The sequence below is a fragment of the Centroberyx affinis genome, unplaced genomic scaffold (assembly GCF_046629955.1).
Source record: "Centroberyx affinis isolate AG114_WGS23_722 - 3 ecotype Tasmania unplaced genomic scaffold, CSIRO-AGI_Caff_v1 ptg004977l_1, whole genome shotgun sequence".
Lineage (NCBI taxonomy): Eukaryota > Metazoa > Chordata > Actinopteri > Beryciformes > Berycidae > Centroberyx > Centroberyx affinis.
Genome location: NW_027282448.1, coordinates 73,976 through 86,928, shown reverse-complemented (window position 1 = coordinate 86,928; position 12,953 = coordinate 73,976). Strand labels below are relative to the sequence as shown.

At 41.0% G+C, this 12,953-nt stretch overlaps 1 protein-coding gene across 1 annotated transcript in view; it reads right to left on the bottom strand.

Moving 5' to 3' along the window:
* Positions 1–206: 206 nt before the first annotated feature.
* brf1b (BRF1 general transcription factor IIIB subunit b) overlaps positions 207–12,953 on the bottom strand; it is a gene marked incomplete at its 3' end in the record, with an annotated part of 36,719 nt that continues 23,972 nt past the window's right edge. Inside the window, exons 7-18 of the mRNA XM_071545601.1 lie at positions 12,753–12,896; positions 12,022–12,115; positions 10,467–10,593; positions 10,339–10,378; positions 9,036–9,131; positions 7,438–7,737; positions 7,008–7,069; positions 6,843–6,924; positions 6,495–6,547; positions 6,043–6,308; positions 2,572–2,623; positions 207–411 (exon numbers count right to left, since the gene is read on the bottom strand). Of these exons, the coding sequence (XP_071401702.1) occupies positions 207–411; positions 2,572–2,623; positions 6,043–6,308; positions 6,495–6,547; positions 6,843–6,924; positions 7,008–7,069; positions 7,438–7,737; positions 9,036–9,131; positions 10,339–10,378; positions 10,467–10,593; positions 12,022–12,115; positions 12,753–12,896 (1,521 nt within the window). The remainder of the gene's footprint in view (positions 412–2,571; positions 2,624–6,042; positions 6,309–6,494; positions 6,548–6,842; positions 6,925–7,007; positions 7,070–7,437; positions 7,738–9,035; positions 9,132–10,338; positions 10,379–10,466; positions 10,594–12,021; positions 12,116–12,752; positions 12,897–12,953) is intronic.

The following is a 12,953-nucleotide window of genomic DNA, read 5'->3' as shown; positions in this document are numbered from 1 at the left end:
TGTGTGTGTGTGTGTGTGTGAGAGTGTGAGTGTGTGTGTGTGTGTGTGTGTGAGTGTGTGTGAGAGTGTGAGTGTGTGTGTGAGTGTGTGTGTGTGTGTGTGTGTGAGAGTGTGAGTGTGTGTGTGTGTGTGTGTGTGAGTGTGTGTGAGAGTGTGAGTGTGTGTGTGTGTGTGTGTGTGTGTGTGTGAGTGTGCGCTCCTCTCACCACTTGCTCCTATGAGCTGCAGAGCGCTGACACACTGCTCCTCCTCCACCTCCTCCTCCACTTCCTCCTCCTCCTCCTCGTACACCACGGGCCCGTCCTCCACCGTGGCCGGTCCCGGGGCGGGGGTGGCGGGGGGCGGAGCTTGGGGTTCGGGGGGCGGGGCCGGTTCAGCGGGAGCCGTCGCTGCGGTGACGCTGATTTCTGCCTGCAGGAGGAAACAGGAAGTTCCAAATCACCAACAAAACCAGAATCAACCTGCTGAACTGAACCAGATTCTGTAACTACAATATATATCTGTTTACTGCACTATATATATCTGTTTACTGCACTATATATATCTGTTTACTGCACTATATATATCTGTTTACTGCACTATATATATCTGTTTACTGCACAATATATCTGTTTACTGCACTATATATATCTGTTTACTGCACAATATATCTGTTTACTGCACTATATATATCTGTTTACTGCACTATATATATCTGTTTACTGCACTATATATATGTTTACTGCACTATATATATCTGTTTACTGCACAATATATCTGTTTACTGCACTATATATCTGTTTACTGCACTATATATATCTGTTTACTGCACTATATAGATCTGTTTACTGCACTATATATATGTTTACTGCACTATATATATCTGTTTACTGCACAATATATCTGTTTACTGCACTATATATCTGTTTACTGCACTATATATATCTGTTTACTGCACTATATATATCTGTTTACTGCACTATATATCTGTTTACTGCACTATATATATCTGTTTACTGCACTATATAGATCTGTTTACTGCACTATATAGATCTGTTTACTGCACAATATATCTGTTTACTGCACAATATATCTGTTTACTGCACTATATATATATGTTTACTGCAAAATATATCTTTACTGCACTATATATGTTTACTGCACAATATATCTGTTTACTGCACTATATATATCTGTTTACTGCACTATATATATCTGTTTACTGTACTATATATCTGTTTACTGCACTATATATATATGTTTACTGCAAAATATATCTGTTTACTGCACTATATATGTTTACTGCACAATATATCTGTTTACTGCACAATATATCTGTTTACTGCACTATATATATCGGTTTACTGCACTATATATATCTGTTTACTGCACTATATATATGTTTACCGCACTATATATATGTTTACTGCACTATATATATCTGTTTACTGCACAATATATCTGTTTACTGCACTATATATATCGGTTTACTGCACTATATATATCTGTTTACTGCACAATATATCTGTTTACTGCACTATATATCTGTTTACTGCATTATATATCTGTTTACTGCACTATATATATCTGTTTACTGCACTATATATCTGTTTACTGCACAATATATATCTGTTTACTGCACTATATATATTTGTTTACTGCACTATATATTTGTTTACTGCACTATATATCTGTTTACTGCACTATATATATATGTTTACTGCACAATATATATCTGTTTACTGCACTATATATATTTGTTTACTGCACTATATATATGTTTACTGCACTATATATCTGTTTACTGCACTATATATATATCTGTTTACTGCACAATATATATCTGTTTACTGCACAATATATATCTGTTTACTGCACTATATATATTTGTTTACTGCACTATATATTTGTTTACTGCACTATATATCTGTTTACTGCACTATATATATATCTGTTTACTGCACAATATATATCTGTTTACTGCACTATATATATCTGTTTACTGCACAATATATATCTGTTTACTGCACTATATATATTTGTTTACTGCACTATATATATGTTTACTGCACAATATATATCTGTTTACTGCACTATATATATCTGTTTACTGCACTATATATATATCTGTTTACTGCACTATATATCTGTTTACTGCACTATATATATATATCTGTTTACTGCACTACATATATATCTGTTTACTGCACTATATATCTGTTTACTGCACTATATATATATCTGTTTACTGCACTACATATATCTGTTTACTGCACTATATATATCTGTTTACTGCACAATATATATTTGTTTACTGCACTATATATATCTTTTACTGCACAATATATTCTTGTTTACTGCACTATATATATCTGTTTACTGCACAATATATATTTGTTTACTGCACTATATATATCTGTTTACTGCACAATATATATCAAGAGAGAGATAGACAGAGAGAGAGAGAGAGAGTCAGTACTGATTTGATTCTCTCTCTCTCTCTCTTCTTTCCTTTGTTTATTTTCTTCTTCTCTGTCTCAGTTCATCATGTTGGATCTAATCTGGATTCTTCTTCTTCAGGAGTTAGCTCACCTTGGAAGTTGCTCTCTTCTTCTTTGGTGTGGAGGATATGAGTGGGCGGAGCCTGAAAGAAGGTTGATAAAGTCACATGATACACACCAATCAAGTCTGTACAAAGTTACTGGTTAATACTACTGTCGACATAGTGTTCAGTCACTGTATCACTACGCTGTATTAACACTCTGTATTAACGCTGTATTAACACTTTGTATTAACACTCTGTATTAACACTGTATTAACACTTTGTATTAACACTCTGTATTAACACTGTATTAACACTTTGTATTAACACTCTGTATTAACACTGTATTAACACTTTGTATTAACACCCTGTATTAACACTGTATTAACACTTTGTATTAACACTCTGTATTAACGCTGTATTAACACTTTGTATTAACACTCTGTATTAACGCTGTATTAACACTTTGTATTAACACTCTGTATTAACGCTGTATTAACACTTTGTATTAACACCCTGTATTAACGCTGTATTAACACTTTGTATTAACACCCTGTATTAACACTGTATTAACACTTTGTATTAACACTCTGTACTAACACTGTATTAACACCCTGTATTAACACTCTGTACTAACACTGTACTAACACTCTGTATTAACACTGTACTAACACTGTATTAACACTGTACTAACACTCTGTATTAACACTATTAACACTCTGTATTAACACTCTGTATTAACGCTGTATTAACACTCTGTATTAACACTCTGTATTAACACTCTGTATTAACACTGTATTAACACTTTGTATTAACACTCTGTATTAACACTGTATTAACACTTTGTATTAACACCCTGTATTAACGCTGTATTAACACTCTGTATTAACACTCTGTATTAACACTGTATTAACACTTTGTATTAACACTCTGTACTAACACTGTATTAACACCCTGTATTAACACTCTGTACTAACACTGTATTAACACTCTGTATTAACACTCTGTATTAACACTGTATTAACACTGTACTAACACTCTGTATTAACACTGTAATAACACTCTGTATTAACACTGTACTAACACTCTGTATTAACACTGTACTAACACTGTATTAACACTCTGTATTAACACTGTACTAACACTGTATTAACACTGTACTAACACTCTGTATTAACACTATTAACACTCTGTATTAACACTCTGTATTAACGCTGTATTAACACTGTATTAACACTCTGTATTAACACTCTGTATTAACACTGTATTAACACTTTGTATTAACACTCTGTACTAACACTGTATTAACACTGTATTAACACCCTGTATTAACACTCTATAGTAACACTGTATTAACACTCTGTATTAACACTGTACTAACACTCTGTATTAACACTGTAATAACACTCTGTATTAACACTATATTAACACTCTGTATTAACACTCTGTATTAACACTCTGTATTAACACTGTATTAACACTGTACTAACACTCTATATTAACACTCTGTATTAACACTCTGTATTAACACTCTGTATTAACACTCTGTATTAACACTGTACTAACACTCTATATTAACACTCTGTATTAACACTCTGTATTAACACTGTACTAACACTCTGTATTAACACTGTATTAACACTGTATTAACACTCTGTATTAACACTGTACTAAAACTCTGTATTAACACTGTATTAACACTCTGTATTAACACTGTACTAACACTCTGTATTAACACTCTGTATTAACACTCTACTAACACTCTGTATTAACACTCTGTATTAACACTGTACTAACACTCTGTATTAACACTGTATTAACACTCTGTATTAACACTCTGTACTAACACTGTATTAACACTGTACTAACACTCTGTATTAACACTGTATTAACACTCTGTATTAACACTGTATTAACACTGTACTAACACTCTGTATTAACACTGTATTAACACTCTGTATTAACACTCTGTATTAACACTCTGTATTACACTGTATTAACACTCTGTATTAACACTGTATTAACACTGTACTAACACTCTGTATTAACACTGTATTAACACTCTGTATTAACACTCTGTATTAACACACTGTATTAACACTGTATTAACACTGTATTAACACTGTACTAACACTCTGTATTAACACTCTGTATTAACACTCTGTACTAACACTCTGTATTAACACTCTGTATTAACACTGTATTAACACTGTATTAACACTCTGTAATTAACACTGTATTAACACTGTATTAACACTCTGTATTAACACACTGCTTCAGTATACTGTTAGCTCTAACCCTAACACCTGACAGTGATGTAGTTGATGTAGTTGTGTTGATGTAGTTGCTGTCTTGATGTGTTGCTGTAGTAGATGTATTGATGTGTTGATGTAGTTGCTGTGTTGATGTGTTGCTGTAGTAGATGTATTGATGTGTTGATGTGTTGATGTAGTTGATGTGTTGATGTGTTGCTGTAGTTGATGTGTTGATGTGTTGCTATAGTTGATGTATTGATGTTTTGATGTGTTGATGTGTTGCTGTAGTTGATGTATTGATGTGTTGATGTAGTTGATGTGTTGATGTAGTTGATGTGTTGCTGTAGTTGATGTAGTTGATGTGTTGATGTAGTTGATGTAGTTGATGTGTTGATGTAGTTGATGTAGTTGATGTGTTGATGTAGTTGATGTGTTGCTGTAGTAGATGTATTGATGTGTTGATGTAGTTGATGTAGTTGATGTGTTGATGTGTTGATGTAGTTGATGTGTTGATGTAGTTGATGTAGTTGATGTGTTGATGTGTTGATGTAGTTGATGTAGGTGATGTGTTGCTGTAGTTGATGTAGTAGATGTATTGATGTGTTGATGTAGTTGATGTAGTTGATGTGTTGATGTAGTTGATGTGTTGCTGTAGTAGATGTATTGATGTGTTGATGTAGTTGATGTGTTGATGTAGTTGATGTAGTTGATGTGTTGATGTAGTTGATGTGTTGATGTAGTTGATGTGTTGCTGTAGTAGATGTATTGATGTGTTGATGTAGTTGATGTAGTAGATATATTGATGTGTTGCTGTAGTTGATGTAGTAGATATATTGATGTGTTGATGTAGTTGATGTAGTTGCTGTGTTGATGTGTTGCTGTAGTAGATGTATTGATGTGTTGATGTAGTTGATGTAGTTGATGTGTTGATGTGTTGATGTAGTTGATGTGTTGCTGTAGTTGATGTGTTGATGTAGTTGATGTGTTGCTGTAGTTGATGTGTTGCTGTAGTTGATGTGTTGATGTAGTTGATGTAGTTGATGTGTTGATGTAGTTGATGTGTTGATGTAGTTGATGTAGTTGATGTAGTTGTGTTGATGTAGTTGCTGTGTTGATGTGTTGATGTAGTTGATGTGTTGATGTAGTTGATATGTTGATGTAGTTGATGTGTTGATGTGTTGCTGTAGTTGCAGTTTCTCATCCTAACTGACCTGAGTTGGAAGATAAACCAAACCAAACAGAGAGCTACAGTCGTTCTCTTCCCACCTCTTGCCCATGATGCTGGCGGTGGCTGCCAGGTCCTGGTTGGTCTTGTTGGTCTTCTTGCGCCGGTTCAGTCTTTTGCGTCCGGCGGGGGGGTCGGAGGTCGGCCTGGTAGGACTGCTGCTGCCGCTGCCCCCCCGGCTGTTCAGGTCCCTCAGGACGTCGTAGTTGATCTTACTGGAAATCCTCTTCTGCTCCAGCATCTTCTCGATGGCCTCGCCCGCCGTCGACGCCTGGATGGGCTCTCGCTTCTTGTTGGACTTTTTGGGCTGAAAAAGGTCAGGAAGAGGTCAACCTCCCAAAGACCACAAAATAAATCGAGGCTAGATCACGGACCATCTGGGAAGATCCTGTTTGAGGAACACTGTGCTACACACACACACACACACACACACACACACACACACACACACACACACACACACACACACACACAGACCTCACTATGCACTCACCTTCTCTTTATAGGTCCCCTGCTCTTTCTCTTTAGTTATCCTTTCTTCTTTTTCTAAAAACAGAAAACAGGCAGACAGACAGACAGACAGACAGACAGACAGACAGACAGACAGACAGACACACAGACACACAGACAGACACACAGACAGACAGACAGACAGACACACAGAGACAGACAGACACACAGACAGGTAGGATGACAGATCACAGGTTAAGGACTAGTACTGATCAATTCTTCCATAAATATGTAGTCAAGCTGCATCATATGAGACAGGAGCAGATCAGTTTAACAGGACTGACAGTCTAACTCTCTGATCTGAAGGTTCAGATGTGAAACTTCTTCTGACCTTTCTGCTCTCTCAGATATTCTTCATTCTGCTTCATCCACAGTGCGGTTTTGATCTGAACCTCGTTCTCATTCAGGATGTACTGCAGGAGAGAAGGCAGAGCAGCTGCAGTCCAGATTCATTAAAAACATGAAGTGTGTGTTTAAGCCCCTGCTGTGAACCAACCTTATTAATCTCCTGGTCATCAATACCATCCAAGTCCAACTCTCCGCTCTCTGGCTGCTCATCTGCAGACAAACCCAGCAGTGTGAAACCCACAACTCCCACTACAGAGGATAAAGGTCTGGTTACATTTCCCAACAGAGTTCAGTGTTGTTTGATTTGTTCTTTTCTTCCTGGTTGTTGTTCTCGGTCTGGCAGCATTTACCAAAACAGAGCTACAAAGTGCTTTACAATATAGATAAAAACACAAGCAATGAATAAAAAAATAAATCTAAATTAGACGAGGGCCAGAAAACAGACTGTTTCTAGAAGCTAGAGTTAATTAAGGGGATGTGGACCTCTATGGATACCAGCCTCCATCTCGTCTGTCACGGACTCCTAGAAGGTCTGGACCGTCTGCATGGGGTTAACATGAGTGTGTATGTGTTCTCACCAGCCTCCTTGTCGTCTGCTGCAGACTGCTGGAAGGTGTGGAAGGTCTGCTGGAGGTCCAGGCTGGCGGCGCTGGGCAGCTTCCCCAGGATGGAGGCCAGAGGAGCGGGTTGGCGGCGAGTCTCTGCTCCCTCCGCCTCCGCCCCCGACGCGGCATCCGGCTTCTTGCCCTCTTCCTCCTGGATCACCTGACAGAGGAAGTCCTGGGTCAGGTGCTGGGCGGCGGCCTGAAGCTCCGCATCCTCTCCCTCCAGCTCCACGGGGTCAGAGGTCGAGGACAGTGCCTCGTCCTCCTGGGGGTCTGAAAACAGAGGTTAAAGGTCAACACCTGAGTTTCCCACTAAGCCAGCATCTGATTGGCATGTGATGTCATGAGAGGTGGAGCTCATGACCGCTCAGAATCTCATCAAGTTCACACTAATGACCATTTGTCTTTGGATGAAGAAAAGGGCACCTCCATGTCTACAGACCGCTACAGACCTCTACAGACCTCTACAGACCGCTACAGACCGCTACAGACTGCTACAGACTGCTACAGACCTCTACAGACCGCTACAGACCTCTACAGGCCCTACAGAACTCTACAGAACTCTACAGACCGCTACAGACCTCTACAGACCTCTACAGACCTCTACAGGCCCTACAGAACTCTACAGAACTCTACAGACCCTGCAGACCTCTACAGACCCTACAGACCTCTACAGGCCCTACATAACTTTACAGAACTCTACAGGCCCTACAGAACTCTACAGACCTCCACAGACCCTACAGAACTCTACAGAACTCTACAGAACTCTACAGACCCTACAGAACTCTACAGACCCTGCAGACCTCTACAGACCCTATAGAACTCTAAAGACCTCTACAGACCTCTAGAGAACACTACAGACCCTACAGAACTCTACAGACCTCTACAGACCCTACAGAACTCTACATACCCTGCAGACCTCTACAGGCCTCTAGAGAACACTACAGACCCTACAGAACTCTACAGACCTCTACAGACCCTATAGAACTCTAAAGACCTCTACAGAACCCTAAAGAACTCTACAGAACTCTAAAGACCTCTACAGAACTCTAAAGAACTCTACAGAACTCTACATACCCTACAGACCCTGCAGACCCTACAGAACTCTACAGACCCTACATACCTCTATAGAACTCTAGAGACCCTACAGAAATCTACAGACCCCACAGACCTCTACAAAACTCAACAAACCTCTACAGACCCTACAGACCTTTACAGACCCTACAGACCTCTACAGACCCTACAGACCTCTACAGAACCCACAGAACTCTACAGACCCTACAGACACCAAAGCAGCTGTTTTCAACTCTTCTTGTTGAAGTGTTGAAGCTCTTTACTCTGTCCGGTCAGTTTCTTGCAACTTTTGGACAAACTAAATAAGGAGGTAGAAATGAGGTTTGTTGTCCTCATTGGGAAACTGAGGACAGTTTTGTTGTTGCTAAACTGGCCCTTTAAGGCCCGGGGGTTGCCAACATGATGTTCTGGGTTGGGAGCCTGTGGATGTAATGCTGTAGGTTCGAACCCCGGTCCAGACCAGACCAGACCCGGTCCAGACCAGACAGAGTACAGACCTATTTCTTTGGCGTAGGCGGCGTAGATTCCTTTCAGTTTGGGTCGGCTGTTTTCCAACTCCGTCTCGATCTCGTCTCTGTAGCAGCTGATCTCTCCTGACAGACCAGGAAGAAACATTTTAATAAGATTTTATTTATATATTTCATCATTTTAAATGAATGGATGTGTGTCTTTATAGTTCTGCAATCAATGAAATGACACTGAATCAAACTCCTTTCACCTGTCTGAAGGAAAGGCAGATGGCTCTATGACCTTTTACTGTCTGAAACTAGGAAGGAGCATCCTTATGTTGTAGTGTCCTTCATAGTGTCCTAAATGATTCATCTAGTGTCCTTAGCAGTGTCCTAAATGATTCCTCTAGTGTCCTTAGCAGTGTCCTAAATGATCCCTCTATTGTCCTTAGCAGTGTCCTACATGATCCCTCTAGTGTCCTTAGCAGTGTCCTACATGATTCCTCTAGTGTCCTTCATAGTGTCCTAAATGATTCCTCTAGTGTCCTTAGCAGTGTCCTACATGATTCCTCTAGTGTCCTTCATAGTGTCCTAAATGATTCCTCTAGTGTCCTTAGCAGTGTCCTAAATGATCCCTCTAGTGTCCTTAGCAGTGTCCTACATGATTCCTCTAGTGTCCTTCATAGTGTCCTAAATGATTCCTCTAGTGTCCTTAGCAGTGTCCTAAATGATTCCTCTAGTGTCCTTAGCAATGTCCTAAATGATCCCTCTAGTGTCCTTAGCAGTGTCCTAAATGATTCCTCTAGTGTCCTTAGCAGTGTCCTACATGATCCCTCTAGTGTCCTTAGCAGTGTCCTACATGGTTCCTCTAGTGTCCTTCATAGTGTCCTAAATGATTCCTCTAGTGTCCTTAGCAGTGTCCTAAATGATCCCTCTAGTGTCCTTAGCGGTGTCCTACATGATTCCTCTAGTGTCCTTAGCAGTGTCCTAAATGATCCCTCTAGTGTCCTTAGCAGTGTCCTAAATTATTCCTCTAGTGTCCTTAGCAGTGTCCTACATGATCCCTCTAGTGTCCTTAGCAGTGTCCTACATGATTCCTCTAGTGTCCTTCATAGTGTCCTAAATGATTCCTCTAGTGTCCTTAGCAGTGTCCTAAATGATCCCTCTAGTGTCCTTAGCAGTGTCCTACATGATTCCTCTAATGTCCTTCATAGTGTCCTAAATGATTCCTCTAGTTTCCTTAGCAGTATCCGAAATGGTTCTTCTAGTGTCCTTAGCAGTATCCTAAATGGTTCCTCTAGTGTCCTTAGCAGTGTCCTACATGGTTCCTCATGGTGAAATAGGAACCGACCTTCCACCTCGTCCAGCTTCCTGGCCAGCTCCTGCTCCAGCTGCAGTGGGCGGGAAAAATGAGAAGGAAAATGATTGGTTTACAGTGGCGTCAGTGATGATGTCAGCAGCCAATGGAGAGAGAGCTACCTGCTGCATCTTGGCCTTGTGCTGTCCGGCGGTGAAGGAGGGCGGGTCGCACTCCTGCTCCAGGTCGACCCGCATGAACTCATCGATGGTCAGCTGACTGGTGGGCGTGTCCTCGAACTCTGTTAACCTGAACAGCAAAGGGCAAGACGCTGTCATCTACTGTCATCTACTGTAACCTACTGTCATCTACTGTCATCTACTGTAACCTACTGTAACCTACTGTCATCTACTGTAACCTACTGTAACCTACTGTCATCTACTGTAACCTACTGTCATCTACTGTAACCTACTGTAACCTACTGTCATCTACTGTAACCTACTGTCATCTACTGTAACCTACTGTCATCTACTGTAACCTACTGTCATCTACTGTCATCTACTGTAACATACTGTCATCTACTGTAACCCACTGTCATCTACTGTCATCTACTGTCATCTACTGTAACATACTGTCATCTACTGTCATCTACTGTAACCTACTGTCATCTACTGTAACCTACTGTCATCTACTGTCATCTACTGTAACCTACTGTCATCTACTGTCATCTACTGTAACCTACTGTCATCTACTGTCATCTACTGTTACCTACTGTCATCTACTGTCATCTACTGTCATCTACTGTAACATACTGTCATCTACTGTTATCTACTGTTATTAACTGTAGCCTACTATTATCTACTGTTATTAACTGTAGCCTACTGTTTTCTACTGTTATCTACTGTTATTAACTGTTATTAACTGTAGCCTACTGTTTTCTACTGCTATCTACTGTTATCTACTGTTATTAACTGTTATTAACTGTAGCCTACTGTTTTCTACTGTTATCTACTGTTATTAACTGTAACCTACTGTTATCTACTGTTATCTACTGTTATTAACTGTAACCTACTGTTATCTACTGTTATCTACTGTAATTAACTGTAGCCTACTGTTTTCTACTGTTATCTACTGTTATTAACTGTAACCTACTGTTATCTACTGTTATCTACTGTAATTAACTGTAACCTACTGTTATCTACTGTTATCTACTGTTATCTACTGTAACCTACTGTTATCTACTGTTATCTACTGTAATTAACTGTAGCCTACTGTTTTCTACTGTTATCTACTGTTATCTACTGTTATTAACTGTTATTAACTGTAGCCTACTGTTATCTACTGTTATTAACTGTTATTAACTGTTATTAACTGTAGCCGACTGTTATCTACTGTTATCTACTGTTATTAACTGTAACCTACTGTTATCTACTGTTATCTACTGTTATTAACTGTTATTAACTGTTATTAACTGTAGCCTACTGTTATCTACAGTTATCAGCTGACAGGAGGACATCCTCAGCCAATCAGCTGACAGGAGCACATCCTCAGCCAATCAGCTGACAGAAGCACATCCTCAGCCAATTAGCTGACAGGAGCACATCCTCAGCCAATCAGCTGACAGGAGCACATCCTCAGCCAATCAGCTGACAGGAGCACATCCTCAGCCAATCAGCTGACAGGAGCACATCCTCAGCCAATCAGCTGACAGGGAGACAGGAAGGTTACAGCTCTCACCTCTTCCTCAGAGTCGCCTGGCAAACCTTCACCACACCGATCACATCCTTCACCGTACGACGGAACTCATGCATCCTGGCTGCTACCAGGAGAGCTGGAGGAGGAGAGGAGGAGAGGAGGAGAGGGGAGGAGAATAGGAGAGGAGAGGAGGAGGAGAGGGGAGGAGGAGAGAGGGGAGGGAGGAGGAGAGGAGAGGAGGAGGAGGAATAGGAGAGGAGGAGAGAGGAGAGGGGAGGAGGAGGAGAGGGGAGGAGGAGAGGAGGAGAGGGAGAGGAGGAGGAGAATAGGAGAAGGAGGAGGAGAGGGAGAGGAGGAGAGAGGGGAGGAATAGGAGAGGAGGAGGAGAATAGGAGAGGAGGAGGGAGAGAGAGGAGAGAGGAGGAGGAGAGAGGAGGAGAATAGGAGGAGAATAGGAGAGGAGGAGAGGAGGAGGAGAGGAGGAGGAGAGGGGAGGAGGAGGAGAATAGGAGAGGAGGAGAGGAGGAGGAGAGAGGGGAGGAATAGGAGAGGAGGAGGAGAATAGGAGAGGAGAGGAGGAGGAGAGAGGGGAGGAGGAGAGGAGGAGAGAGGGGAGGAGGAGGAGGAGAGGGGAGGAGGAGAGGAGGAGAGGAGGAGAGAGGGGAGGAGAGGAGGAGGAGGAGAGGAGAGGAGGAGAGGAGAGATGATCTATGATATCACCATTAATTTGGTTCCCAGCAGTGTTGTTGTGGTTGCTATGGTAACAGCAGTACCGGCTCCACAGAGTCCAGAGGGCCGGCGGCCGGTGTGCATCCAGTCCCTCTTCATCCTCTGCAGCAGCCTGAGAGCCGTCATGGCATGAGTCTTCTCCCCAAACTCCAACATGTGGGCGAACCGAGGGATGTACAGGCAGGGATCTGCAGGGGAGAACCGAGAACCTGACCCGAGGAACCCAAGAGGAACCGAGAACCTGA